At 44.6% G+C, this 14,849-nt stretch overlaps 1 protein-coding gene across 3 annotated transcripts in view; it reads left to right on the top strand.

Annotated features, from left to right (window-relative positions):
• Window positions 1-14,849, top strand: part of LOC126426847 (ankyrin repeat and KH domain-containing protein 1-like) — a 43,998-nt gene that overhangs the window by 10,782 nt on the left and 18,367 nt on the right. For 2 of the 3 annotated variants that reach the window (XM_050088866.1, XM_050088867.1), the window contains exons 4-7: window positions 1,245-1,821; window positions 3,891-4,043; window positions 5,495-5,572; window positions 10,085-10,225. In XM_050088866.1, coding sequence (XP_049944823.1) covers window positions 1,245-1,821; window positions 3,891-4,043; window positions 5,495-5,572; window positions 10,085-10,225 — 949 coding nt within the window. The remainder of the gene's footprint in view (window positions 1-1,244; window positions 1,822-3,890; window positions 4,044-5,494; window positions 5,573-10,084; window positions 10,226-14,849) is intronic. The other variant, XM_050088868.1, reaches the window with a different exon arrangement.

Genomic DNA, 14,849 nt, shown 5'->3' on the forward strand with positions numbered 1-14,849 from the left:
TGAATCCTGCAGGGCTGTGCATAAATCCGTAAGAATACGAAGGAGTGGCGAGCTCTTCTCAACAGCACGTTGCAAGGCATTCCAGATATGCTCAATAATGTTCATGTATGGGGAGTTTGGTCACCAGCGGAAGTGTTCAAACACAGAAGAGTGTTCCTCGAGCCACTCTGTAGCAATTGTGGACATGTGGGTGTCGCATTGTCCTGCTGGAATTTCGCTAGTCCGTGAGAATGCACAATGGACATTAATGGATGCTGGTGATCAGACAGGATGATTACATACGTGTCACCTGTCAGAGTCGTACCTAGACATATCAGGGGTCAGATATCACTCCAAGTGCACACACCCACACGACTAGAGAGCCTCCACCAGCTTGGACAGTCCGCTGCTGACATGCAGGGTACACAGATTGATGAGGTTGTCTCCATACCTGCACACATCCATCGGCTCGATACAGTTTGAAACGAGACTCGTCCGACCAGGCAACATGTTTCCAGTCATCAACAGTAGAATGTTAAGGTTGGCAGACCCAGGCGAGGTATAAAGCTTTGTTTCGTGCAGTCATCGAGGGTACACGTGTGGGCTTTCGGCTCCAAAAGCCCACATCGATGATGTTTCGTTGAATCGTTCATACGCAGACACTTCTTCATGGCCCAGCATCGAAATCTGTAGCAATTTACTATTTACTAAAGGGTTGGTCTTCCGCCACGTTGAATGATGTCATGAGTTGTCATTGGTTCTGTTCTTGCAGGATCTTCTTCCAGCCGCAGTGTTGTCGGAGATTTGGTGTTTATACTGGATTTCTGATACTCGTGGTACACTCGCGAAATAGTCGTACCGGAAAATCCCCACTTCATCGCTACCTCGGATATGCTGTGTCCCATGGCTCGCGCGCCGACTATAGCAATACTTTCAAACTCACTTGGTAAACGGTCTAACAACTGTGGCGGACATTTGTTGTCTTAGGCAGGCGTTGCCGACCACACTGTTGTATTCTGCCTGTTTATGTATCTCTGTATTTGAATATGCGTGCCTATACCTGCTCCTTTCGCTCTTCAATGTAGATTGAGATTTGCAGCTGTTTACCTATTTCATTATTTCGAGAGAGAAAGCATATTGTTGCGACCCACATAAAATGTAAAATATTCGCAATAGTTTCTTGATGCAAATCTGCATAGGGCTCAAGTAAGTAAGCAGAGTGTTCTATGGGGGCACAAGGTTCTTAGTGACGCTGTGTGTTTCAGGACAGTCGGCAGTGGAACCAGAAACGGAGGCTAAGGAGACCCCAACTGTGGATCTGAGCGCCCTGCTGGACGCCGGGGAGGGCGCCGTGGTGACCCTGGTGGCCGGCGACACGCGTCTTGCAGCGCACAGGGCTGTCCTGGCTTCCAGGAGCCCTGTGTTCGAAGCCATGTTCCGCCACGACCCGCTGGAGGCCAGCAGTGGTCAGGTCGCAGTCCAGGACGTGGAGGGCCCAGTGCTGCGCCAGCTGCTGGCCTACCTGTATACACTCCAGGCCCCCCGGCTGCCCGGCATGTCTGCACAGCTGCTGGCCGCCGCTGATAAGTACGGCGTGTCGGCCTTGAAGGCAGAGTGCGAGCTGCAGCTGGCCGCACAGCTCTCCGTCGAGACAGCGGCGGCTGCGGCTGCTCTCGCGGTCAGGCACTCCTCTGACAGCCTCAAGCAGGCGGCCATTAAATTCATAAGGGCTCATTTGGTGCAGGTGATTTTCACACCGGGCTGGGCTGATGCAGTGCGCTCCCAGCCTCAAGACATGGCTGATGTGTATCGCCTGCTCTTGGAGACGCCAATGGAAACCAGGTAAGCATAGGCCACTCTTCTGTGCTGTCACTTCCATATGTGTGTGTGTGTGTGTGTGTGTGTGTGTGTGTAAATTTACCAGCATTGTTTGACGCTGAGTTTCCTTAGACGTGTCTGTCGTGTATCATCAACGGCCATCTATTTTGTGTCCCATTAGGCTAGTGTTAACTAGTTCATGCAAGTAGCCTTGTTGTCTCTGCTGCTGCTGACAGTGAGGTACCTATAAATGGCGACATGCTGTAAATTGGGAACATAAGGATGAGAAGTATGTGCGTCACGTATTATTTGCACCAGGAACTCTTTACAACACTGCACTAAGGTTCAAGAAGGCCAGAAACGTATTACAATTTCCAGACTATCGTGTTACTGTGCTGTGAATACTCACCTGTAGAAAAGTTAGTTGTAATAAAGCAGACAGTTGAAGTAATCGCTATTCCCAGATCAGTACTACAGTTTAGTATTTCTTTTTCACTTTCTGGATACATGTGTGCAAAACGTCTGCGAATTCCATAGCATCGTTAGTTTATTCCTCCAAGCAATACGTGGACGTTAGGAATAACTTTTCAGAAGTAAATTAGGCTCCAAGAAGATGTGTGTTGTTCTCAGTTGGAGCATGTGTGGAATACATCTATTATAGCAGGTGACGTGAGCACATGTGCACCAGGTTGCAGCTGCTTGCTCCTCGCAGATCCTGTGAACACGCCACAAGGCAAAAAAGAACTAGCCCTCACAACAACAAGGCAGCCTCAGTCAGCTGCACATGACGCAGGGCCTTTCATCCCCAAAATGTGTACTGTACTTTGGAACACTCCAGTCTATAGCATGCACAGGAGAGAACATTACCAGTCAAGACGCTGTACTTGCTTCTTGGAGGAGCAGGTCAAATCTCTGCCCACCCATCTTGCCTGAAAATCTCTACAGCGTTACTCATTTCTGTCCAGTCTACTCTGCAGTGGTTCCATTTACTGAGACCTTCGCTATCCCACCTACTGCTGTTACTAATTCATCTCTAACAACGACAATACTGATGGGATGGGGGCCTATCGATGCAACTGTCCTTTGTTGCATACTGTATCACAATACAAGTATTCCCTACAAGTGTAGTGCCTAATAATTCCCACATATCTCCTTTGTCTTTCTTATATGCTTAAATATTTATGCAGTATTGGATACACTGGAATTCCTGCCTGATCTACTTCTCATTTATTTCTATCTCTCTCTCTCTTTCTATATATATAAGGATTTTAAAAAAAAGTTGTAATTCCAATTTGTTTGTTCAGAGGAAGAAATCCAACGATACCACACAAAACCTGTCACCCCATCCCATGTGTGGATGGTGGAAAGCAACTTAGAAAGCTTCAGTGGGAACCCTCGCTTTTTATTTTTACGATTCAACAGCTAAATCTACAAACATTTTGTCTGAAGCATTTTCTTCCTTCCGCCAAAGATGGAACTGTGATCCCCACCTCCATGCTGTGAGATTACAGGAGGCAATATTTCATAACTTCTAATTGGGAACCCAATTCGCATCATTGTATTCCTTCAACTTATAGAAAAGCGGGTTACTCGACATGACACTGTTGTCATGTAGCGAACTATGACATATCATAACAGGCAGTGTCTGTGACCAGATCTTAAATATCATTTGGACATCGAACAGATATTGGCTCTAAGCATTACAACACTTACACAGTGTTTATTGCCCTCACACCTACCTATCATTTGGTGCACGCTGGTGCAAGTGGACGACGAATGTTCGATGATTTATGGAGCATGTAGGAGTCTGCTGTTGCCTTGTATGCCCGTTTAGATACCTCTCACATGTGCCTCTTTCTGTACAAACTTGCTTGGTATGGTAACATACCAGTATGGGGAGCTCGGCAGAAGTGGTGGATACGGTGATTAGATCAGTGGTAAGTTATGCATCTTACTGGAGCTACTACCATTGTTGGCAATGTGTTGACCACTGTTATTTGTGTGCTGTCAATTTCCCATCAGTACTGTCTCCAGGAAACTGCCCTCTGGCCCCCATGTGAAGACACTCTCCTGAGTAGTATCTCTTTGTGCAGCGCGCCAGCTGTTGGAGACTGTGACAGCGGGGCCACTCCCACCCCCGCCACTCAGCCACACAGCGACCACGGCGGGACCCCTGCCACAGCCGCACCACCCACCACTCAACGCCCAGCTGCTCCACCTGATGGCAATGCCCTCTCTCTTCTGCGGTGAGTTCTGTCACTACAGACGCACATCTTCCACATCCACAGTGTTGCTTATGGTGGCACTAACCAAACGCCGTGGAAAAAAAATTGAATTTAGCAGTATTGCATTTTTATGTTTTAAATGAAGCAGAGCTTATGACTGTTAACAGCAAACTTATTGTTTCAGTTGATTTCTACAACCATCATAGCAATCATGTACAGAATTGCACTAAGGTTCGAGAGTGGACGTCATTCCATTGATGCTCCACATACTTTTCTAGATTCACCGTGTATGCAGACGGCCCCTAAACATTTTACAATTGAGTGAATGTTTTCTGCGTTTAATTTTAAAAGAATATTATCTCCTTATTTGTTTTATATTATGCAACATTTGTAAAACAATTGGGCTTTCAAGAGACATTGATAATCTGCTACCTACACACCTCAACGTGGGTTACTAAAGTACCAATGGAAGGTACGGTATAACTTGCCAGTAGCCAAAGAGGTCTTGATCCAGAACATATTGAGGAACAATGTGTTGACACATGTGGAAGCTCATTAAAATTAATTGTCAGGATTTAAATCTCTTAGTGCACAGTGGTACAGCTTTGTATAATGTGATACATAACTTGGGTATATAGTTTTTTGAAAGGCAAGTAACACATGGCGAGGAAGAAATGACGCCTTGTCTGGTGCCAGTCAGCTGCGTGCAAGTCAAGTGACACGCTTTCAGTAGCGCCTGTGGTGCAAGGACATAGATGTCCCTTTACTTTTGTGTCACGTCATCCACTTCTCCTAGCAGTGTCAACCACACAGACGTACTTGTCTGTGTCAACCACACAGACGTACATGTCTTCATCCTATATCTACAGCGTGATGCGATGCACAGTACATTCAACTTTTAACACAGTTAGCATTCTTGTCCCAGAGCAGATCTGGCCCCAGCGCCCATGATTTCTCACACTACATGGGCTATGCTGACCATTTTCTAGGCCATCATTATTATCAGAAAGTGAAACGACTCATGCTGATGACTTGTCACAACATAATATCTCTGGTTTAATTCAACATTTCCTGTTCTATTTTCCCATATCTTCTTATTCTGGATTCATTTTGGTGTCTTTCTAGTAGACAACAGTTTCGAATAACACAGAGAGCTATCTAGCATCCATACTTACCACTGTGCCTCCTACAGCATGATCCCTAACGCCTGAACTAAATTTAATGGCTATTGCCATTGCTTGAGCGTAGCCCCCTATTAGGAGCTAACATACATCCACAAGCGAAAACATAAGCAAGCCCCTACAAATTAGGAACACTGACTGGATATGCCAGCTGCTATTAAAGCAGGCTAGAGCAGGGAAGCTGACAAGCTCACACACTGACGCGCAAACAAACCGCCAACTCTACCCTACACTCTGAATACGATATATGACCTATTGGACACCAAACGATGATGAACCTAACTGTTACAGATATGCTGACGCTCACCGAGAAGCCAACACTGGCACCCCACTGCAGACGCCGAGTAACACCACTGCACAACGTCAAAGGTATGCACCTGTATGATATCCATTACTAACAAAGTCTACCCTTGCGTGAGCTATACACTCAGCAACAAAACGGCTACTGCTCTTACAACCCGCCCAAACTATCGCAGAGGTGTTTCGCCTAGGCTCTTGCCTGGGGACCTTTCCCCCACTTCCCTTCAAACCGCTACTCTTCTGTCAACTTTAGACCTAATCCCTCTCCAGAGTCCGCAGCTCGTGGTCTCGCGGTAGTGTTCTCTTTTCCCTACCATGGGGTCCTGGGTTCGATTCCCAGAGGGGTCATGGATTTTCACCTGCCTCGAGATGACTGGGTGTTGTTGTGTCGTCTTCATCATCATCATTCATCCCCATTACAGTCAGAGGAGGGCAATGGCAAACCACCTCCGCTAGGACCTTGCCTGGTACAGTGGTGGGGGTCTCCTGCAGCATCCCCCACGCTCTGTGAAGGAGAATGGGACTTCATCATCATCATCTCTCTAGACGAGCGCATTAATCATAACAGACATACACAAACATTGCAGTACCCACATCCTGCGAGACCTTACTTAGTGACAAGCAACCAATATGCAGAGACGGCTGTAGACCTTTCGTGCTTGGCGTCATGCCAGTGTGACTGTGGAGGGACTTCACCCTATTTCCGATTTTAATTTCTGTACCGTTGTTGTCGATATGTATTCAGAGTGATGTCCAATTTTTGCCACATAACTCCAGCATTACTGTTCACTCCTGTACGTACTTTGGAGTCTTTCGTTTTCTGTACGATGTGTTGGTGTACTAAGCTCCTAGTATTGGGTTCTCATGAAGACTGAATACTGATTAGGTCAATGGTAATTAATTCATCTTAGTGGACCCACTACTATCATTGTTTATGTGTATTATATGATTTGTGTATGGACAATCCATCAGAAGTAATAATCTGCTCTCTGACCTCCACATGAAAACACTTTGCCAGTCAGTCTCTCTGCGTGGCAGTCAAGCCACTAGAGACAGTGGGGACACCCCAGCCATTCCACTGTCTCTGGGCTCCTGCCGCAGCTGCGCCGTCCACGGCTCTCCATCCCCCTGCCACACCTTGTAACGCCACCGTGTGTCTCCTGCGGTAACTTCTTTGTGCACATTTTCCACATTCACATTATCACTTATTGGGGCATCCAGCAAGTGTTATGGACCAAAAATGGAATATCACTTAAATTGATTTTTCAATAAAGCTGAGGTTAAGACTGTTAACAGCAAACTTGCTCGCAAATTGAATCTTTCACTTTCAGACGGAGTGTTCACTCAAACGAAACTTCCTGGCACATGTAAATCGTGCCTGGACCAGGAATCGCACCAGGGACCTTAACCTTTTGGAGGCAACTGCTCTACCAACTGATGATCCCCCGCATAATACTTACTAGTACATCTCATAAATTCCAAATCACACAGAAGTTTTCCTGCGATAGTTGATAGAATTATTCTCCTGGTAGAAAGGTTATTGTGGAGAAGTGGCTTAGCCACAGCCTGTGAGAGTGTTTCCTTTCTTAGCCAAGCGGTCTAGGGAGCTGTGCGGCTGGTCCCAGTGGAGGTTCGAGTCCTCCCTCGGGCATGGGTGTGTGTGTGTGTGTGTGTGTGTGTGTTTGTTTGTAGGATAATTCAGGTTGAGTAGTACGTAAGCTTAGGGACTGATGACCTTAGCAGTTAAGTCCCATAAGATTTCACACACATTTGAACATTTTTTTTCCTTTTTTCTGGCAATGCTGGTTCTGCAAATTTCGCAGCTGAACTTTTGAGAAGTTTGGAAAGTACGGCATTAAAGGATGTAAAGCTATGAGGGCGGGTCCAAAGTCGCGCTCGGGTAGAGCACATGCGCTGTTGGTAGAGCACATGAATGGGGAGGCTATAGTCCCAGTTTACAGTTCCAATTGTAATCTTACCCTCCCACATTAAATTTTCCAGTCTCTTCATTAGTTTAAAAAGCTTAGAGAGGCGTAAGATATAAAAAAAACCTTTTTTACTTACTTCATTTTCTCGTTGTTGGCTGCAGTCACGCCTAGGAGATTATTCTTGAGGCTGTAAGTCCTTTAACTCAGTGGGTTCCTGTTGATCTGATAACTGATGAAGTAATTTCTCTTTCTGTGACATTTTTCTTTGCTTTTCCCATTCTTTTATGTCACACCGTCTTTACAATCTCCACTTCCATAAAAACAATAATTACAGTGTTAATGCCAAAATTAAAACATGTCTGATTCCATCAGAGGCATGCCCACTATTCCTAACATTCTGCGGTACTAACTATAATCCAAAGAGTTTACAAAGCAAAAGAGAATACAAACTTTCATGACAAAAGAAGCAGCTTCATCAAGTTATATCATTTTTTTATAAGTGCGTCCAGAGACCAATTTAATAATTAGAATTAGATTGTGCAATTAATAATATGAATTTTAAGTATGCCAGATGTTTCGTAATTTCAAATATTTCTAAAGGAAGAGTAATTTTAACTGAACATATATATCGATTGTAATAAATTAATTTCTTTTTTATACATTTTAGCCTGAAATGTAATGGTTCATAGACAAAATAAAATGAAATTCATTTACTTAAACAGCTGAGATTATGTTCACCTATACAAGAATCGAAAGTATACATGGTAGCGACTATTTCTATAAAAAAAGGGTAATGTTGAGGAGGATGTCCCATTGCACGATCTGGAACAGTTTTAATCCACCCCAGCAAACTATTTGTTTCAGTTGATCTCTACCTCCTTTACATTAGCGGGTTCATTTTGGCGGCTGAATGTCATACCTTCAATTCTACACTTATCATTCTCGACTCACCACATGTCCATACTGCCTTTAAACATTTCATAGCTGGTCAATTCTTTTGTGATGTTTACATTTAGAAGAATAATATCACCTCTGTTCTTTTAGATAATGCAGAATTTCGAAACCGATCTTGCTTTCAAGAGACAGTGACCATCTGCTGCCTACACACTTTTCTGTGGGGCACTAAGACAGCAATATTAAAAAAATTGTTACAGCCGGCACCTCTTTTACTTGACAATGGCGGTGGAAGTAGTCATGGTGGGGAACTCATGGAAATTTAAAAATTTGACACATCCAGAACCCGATTAAAATTAATTGTTGGTTCTTATATATCTACTTATTTTCTACTGTGGGATACATAAAATTGTTCTCAGTTGTCTTGGAAATCAAGTAATGAGCAGCGGAATGGAAATGTCTTGGTTGGCGTCTTTCAAGAAGCTCTCACAGCACACGGACATAGATACCCTTGCTTTCTGTGTCACGCCATCTGCTTCCCCTACTGGCAAAAACCACACAACAGCCACTCTGTTTGTCCCGTGTCGAAAGCGCAGCAGCATATCCAGGGCGCGTGATGTTTGAAACTGTCGCCATGCTGGTCCCAGAACAGTACAGGCAGTTGGCGCTTGTATATTCTAACGGCACGTATGTTTCAATTGGCGCGAGTCCCTGTGGATGTCGAGGCACACTCCTGTCGGTTACGTTGCTGCAGTGGCAACACCAGTTCTCAACAGATCACCGAAATTAAGCGCTGTCGGCTTGGGCTAGCACTTGTATGGGTGACCATCCGGTCTGCCGAGTGCTGTTGGCTAGTGGGATACACTCAGCCCTTGTGAGGCAAACTGAGGAGCTACTTGATTGAGTAGCGGCTCCGGTCTTGGAAACCGTCATACGATCAGCAGAGTGGTGTGCTGACCACATGCCACTCCATATCCCCATCCAGTGACGCCAATGGGCTGAGGATGACACGGCGGCCGGTCGGAACCGTTGGGTCTACATGGCCTGTTTGGGAGGGGTTTAGTTTAGTTTTTGATATCCCCAGGAAGTAACATCACACATGTTAACGCCTTCTCACATCATATCACTGGTTTCATTTAACGTTTTTAATTGTATTTTCCATATTTTTGTATGTTCGATTTCTTTTCATGCCTTCTTTCTGCAGACAGCTGGAATGCAATAACTCAAAGAGCTCTTTAGCCTCCCCATTTACTGTTCTCTGTATCCTACAGACCAGTGGCTGATGCCCAGGCACAAACATTATTTGCAATAATTGAACTATATGTAGTACATAAAGTGCTGTTGCCTTTGAAATTTATGAGTGATTGTTGTTATGTATTCTAAATCTGCCAACCAGTCATTATCACATCAGTCCACCATAACTGTCGACTCTTGTATGTACCTTTCATCTCTGCTTTATTTCGGTGCATGCCGTCGATTCAGATGCCAGGCTATTGCTGTGGGGAACTCTGGAGAAGCATAGTGTAAACTGATTAGAGCAATGGTAAGTCATCTATCTGAGCTGAACCACTGTTTTTGTCGGCAATGTGTATCCCATTATGTGTGTGTGTGTGTGTGTGTGTGTGTGTGTGTGTGTGTGTGTGTGTGTGTGTGTGTGTGTGTGTGTGTGTGTGCACAATTCCTCAGCACTACTGTCTGTGGTAAGCTGTCCTCCAGCCTCCATGTGAAACTCTATCTTAACTATTGCCTCTCTGTGCAGACTGCCAGCAACTGCAGACGGCAGGACCACCCCCGCTACTGAGCTGCACAGCAACCGTGGCTGGACTTCGGTCACAGCTGCACCACCCACGACTCTGCACTCCACACTCTGGCCTGATGGCAGCACCGCCTCTACTCTGCAGTGAGTTCCATCACTACATGTGCTCTTTTTCCACATCCATAGTACAGCGTACAGCGGCATAAGTTAGAAAAGCAAATATCGTTTTATTGTACACACATCAAAAAAAGTTTTGCATCAGCTCGGTTCCGAGAGTTCCAGAATCTGTGCAGTCAATTAGAATATAAATCAACATAGGCACCATTTCCGCCATTTTTATTGCTCATGAAAACCACACATTGCATGTTGTACCACCATACAGCGAGACCTTCAGAGATGGTGGTCCAGACTACTGTACACACTAATACCTCTAATACCCAGTAGCACGTCCTCTTGCATTGATGCATGCCTGTACTTGTCGTCGCATACTATCCAAAAGTTCATCAACGCACTGATCATCAACATTGTCTGTCTCCTCACCAGCGATTCGGCGTAGATCCATCAGAGTGGTTAGTGGGTCACGTCGTCCATAAATAGCCCTTTTCAGTATATCCCAGGTATGCTCGATAGGGTTCACATCTCGAGAACATGCTGGCCCCTCTAGTTGAGTGATGTCATTATCCTGAAGGAAGCCATTCACAGGATGTGCAAGATGGCGGCGCGAGTTGTCGTCCACAAAGACGAATGCCTCGCCAATACACTGTCAATGTGGTTGCACTATTGGTCGAAGGATGGCATTCACGTATCGTACAGCCACTACGGGGCCATCCATGAGCACCAGCTGCATACGTCGGCCCCACATAATGCCACCCCAAAACAGAAGGGAACCTCCGCCTTGCTGCACTCGCTGGACAGTGTGTCTAACACGTTCAGCCTGACCGGGTTGCCTCCAAACACTTCTCTGACAGTTGTTTGGTTGAAGGTATATGCAGCACTCATCGGTGAGGAGAACATAATGCCAATCCTGAGCAGTCCATTCGGCACGCTGTTGGGCCCATCTGTACCTCGCTGCATTGTGGCATGGTTGCAAGGATGGACCTCGCCATGGAGCTTATGTGCACAGTTTGAGTCGTAACAAGATGTTCTGTAGCTGCACGAAAAGCATTATTCAACATGGTGGCGTTGCTGTCAGGGTTCTTCCGAGCCATAATCCGTAAGTAGCGGTCATCCACTGCAGTAGTAGCCCTTGGCCACCCTGAGTGAGGCATATCATCGACACTTCATGTCTCTCTGTATCTCCTCCATTTTCAAACAACATCGTTTCGGTTCTCTCTGAGATACCTGGACACTTCCATTCTTGAGAGCCCTTCCTGGCACAAAATAATAATAGAGACGCGATCGAACCGCGCTATTGTTTTTCTAGGTGTGGTTGAACTACAGACAACACAAGCCGTGTACCTCCTTCCTGGTGGGATGACTGGAACTGAAGGGCTGTCGTACCCCCTCCATCTAATAGGCGCTGCTCATGCATTGTTGTGTACATCTTTGGGCAGGTTTAGTGACATCTCTGAACAGTCAAAGGGACTGTGCCTGTGATACAATATCCACAGTCAACGTCTATCTTCAGGAGTTCTGGGCACTGGGGTGGTGCAAAACTTTTTTTTGTGTGTGTGTATTTGGTAATATCCTCATAACGTACCTTGTTATTCACCAACAGAGTTCCCCTTGTCAGCATCTGAAGTCTCACACTTACTCGTACACCCACTAGCTTGCTCCTGCCTAGTCATAAGCTTGTAGCTGCAGTTAGAGCTTCAGCCTCATGTACTTATCTCTATGCTGTACTGCAGGACAATAATGGCTGTGGTTGCAACAGGAAATGTCGAGATGTACTACTCAAGATGACGAGAACGATGAGAGCATACACCACACTTCGAAGATGCCTGCAGAGTGTGACTACAGTGTTGTGTGCAGCCATTATCCTCTAGATCTGACAAATGCTTCCACGTTCTGTGGAGCCGAATATCTTGAACATCAGTCAATGTCAGTTGTTAATGTTAGAACTCTAACCAAAGACGTACTGTCTTTGAGTAAGTACGAAAGGAGAACACTTAAGTTACACCTTTGAGGTAAAATATTTAACTAACACATCTCACTCGCTCCACCAAAATCGTCCAATGCCACTTAATTGTGTGTTTTAAGTAAATCTAAGTTCATGAATCTCTTGTCGAGCCTTGTTCAATAGTCTGGGTTTTCTATGATTGGCCTCTCAATATACAAACACTTTGCTGACGTTTCTTGTTGACAATATCACCTTATTCCCAAGAATTAGCAGTTTTCACTCAGTTAATACAAGACAGAAATCCAATCTCCATTTGGGTCGCAATGCCTTTTTTGTAGAAAGATGTATAGTATACTGCTGCATCCATTTTCAGTGAGCTACCACAAGAATTCAAAAATCTTAGCAATAATCCACAAGCTTTCAAATCTAAACTGAAGTTTTTTCTCATGCGTCACTCCTTCTATTCTGTCGATAAGTCCTTGAAAAATTAAGCTGATCCCTGTGTTATGTTGTTGATTGCATTTACATGAACTTATGACTTGTCTTTTTTTGGGTTCATAAACACTTTATTTTGTCTGCTATCACTTTTATGTTGTACTTTCATGTACTGACACGTTCCTTGACCTTTGAGACTGGCTCCTTAATTTGGTACTACGAAACTAGATGTGTAAAATAAAAAAATTAAAGAAGTTTCTCCTGGTCACAGTGTTAAACAGAATACACTCACTCCTTTGGATTAAACACTGACCTAAGACACTTTCCTGCATTTACTTTAATTATGAAACTTGAGAGATTAGCTCAGTCAAAGTTCGATCAAATCACTGCACTATTTGGAACCAGTCCAAACAGAAATTAGTTCTCACTTCACTATTCAGTTCAAAACACACAATTGGAGGACACTTTTCAATTAATTACTTTGGTTTAAAATTTAAGTTGTGAGCACAACACATACTGAAAACTCTATCTTTTTGAAGTTTGTAGAAATTCCATTACACGCACTGCATCAATTCAGAGTAAACACTACTTGACAATTAACACTATCTTAAGGGCTTTTCCCATTCAGTTGTTGCCAGTTTGAGATCGTCAGGTTAGTGCACCCATTGTCTGATTTTATGTATTCAGTAGCAAGTGAAAGATTATCTATAGTCAGAGTCTACGTTCAGAACAGTCAGAGCTTGGATTTATCATTGTCATATTTCTGTGAACTACACGATTTTGAAATTTTTAGTGTGTGTCGAGACGAAGTTCGATTTGTGTACCAGACTTCTTTGGCACTCACTGTGATTTCATTAGCATGAGAAAAATTACCAGCAGTCACTACTGTACAACTTCAGAAACATGTCAGCTTCCATTTCTTACTGTGTTAAACTTCTATTCTTGCCAATTAACATGAATCGAAAATATCTAATTTCTGTTGAAAGAATGGTCGATCTGATTACAACACATATCCAGTGTTTCGAGGTACGATTTAATCACTACTGAAACTTCTGGGCACCTCACTGCCACTCATAAATATACTGTAAAACTTAGTAAACCAATCCTTTGGATCATTAGAGGTTAATTCGATGTGTTTAGCTCACAACTATGAGTCTTCATTACACAACATACTCTAAGTAATCAAAAGTACATGGACACCTCCAAAAACATACGTTTTTCACAGTATGTGCATTGTGCTGAGACTTACTGCCAGGTACTCCCTATCAGCGACCTCAGCAGTCATTAGACATCGTGAGAGAGCAGATCGGGGCACTGTGCGGAACTTCAAACGTGGTCAGGTGATTGGGCGTCACATGCGTCATACGTCTGTACGCGAGATTTCCACACTCCTAAACATCCGTAGGTCCACTGTTTCCGATGTGATAGTGAAGTGGAAACGGCAAGGGACACGGACAGCACAAAAGTCTATAGGCTGACTTCTTCTGTTGACTGACAGAGACCGCCGACAGTTGAAGAGGATCTTAAAGTGTCATAGGCAGACATCTATCCAGACCATCACACAAGAATTTCGAACTGCATCAGGATCCACTGCAAGTACAATGACAGTTAGGCGGGAGGTGAGAAAACTTGGATTTCATGGTCGAGCGGCTGCTCATAAACCACAAATCACACTGGCAATCCCAAACGACGCCTCGCTTGGTGTAAGGAGCGTAAAAACTGGATGATTGATCAGTGGAAAAACTTGTGTGGAGTGACAAATCACGGTACACAATGTGGTGATCCGATGGCAGGGTGTGAGTATGGCGAATGCCCGGTGAACATCATCTGCCAGAGTGTGTAGTGCCAACAGTAAAATTCGGAGGTGGTGGTGTTACGGTGTGGTAGTGTTTTTCATCGAGGGGGCTTGCACCCTTTGTTGTTTTGCGTGGCACTATCCCACCACAGGCCTACATTGATGTTTTAAGCAAATTTTTGCTTCCCTCTATTGAAGAGCAATTCAGTGATGGCAACTGCATCTCTCAACACGATCGAGCACCTGTTCATAATGCACGGCCTGTGGCGGAGTGGTTACACACAATAACATCCCTATAGTGGAATGGCCTGCACAGAGTCCTGACCTAAATCCTATAAAACACCTTTGGGATGTTTTGGAACCTCTTCTCAGTGCAGCACTCCGTGAAGAATTGGCTGTCATTCCCCAAGAAACCTTCCAGCACTGGATTGAACGTATGCCTGTGAGAGTGGAAGCTCTCATCAAGGTTAAGGGTGGAC

This window comes from Schistocerca serialis, chromosome 11, assembly GCF_023864345.2.
Source record: "Schistocerca serialis cubense isolate TAMUIC-IGC-003099 chromosome 11, iqSchSeri2.2, whole genome shotgun sequence".
Classification (NCBI taxonomy): Eukaryota; Metazoa; Arthropoda; class Insecta; order Orthoptera; family Acrididae; genus Schistocerca; species Schistocerca serialis.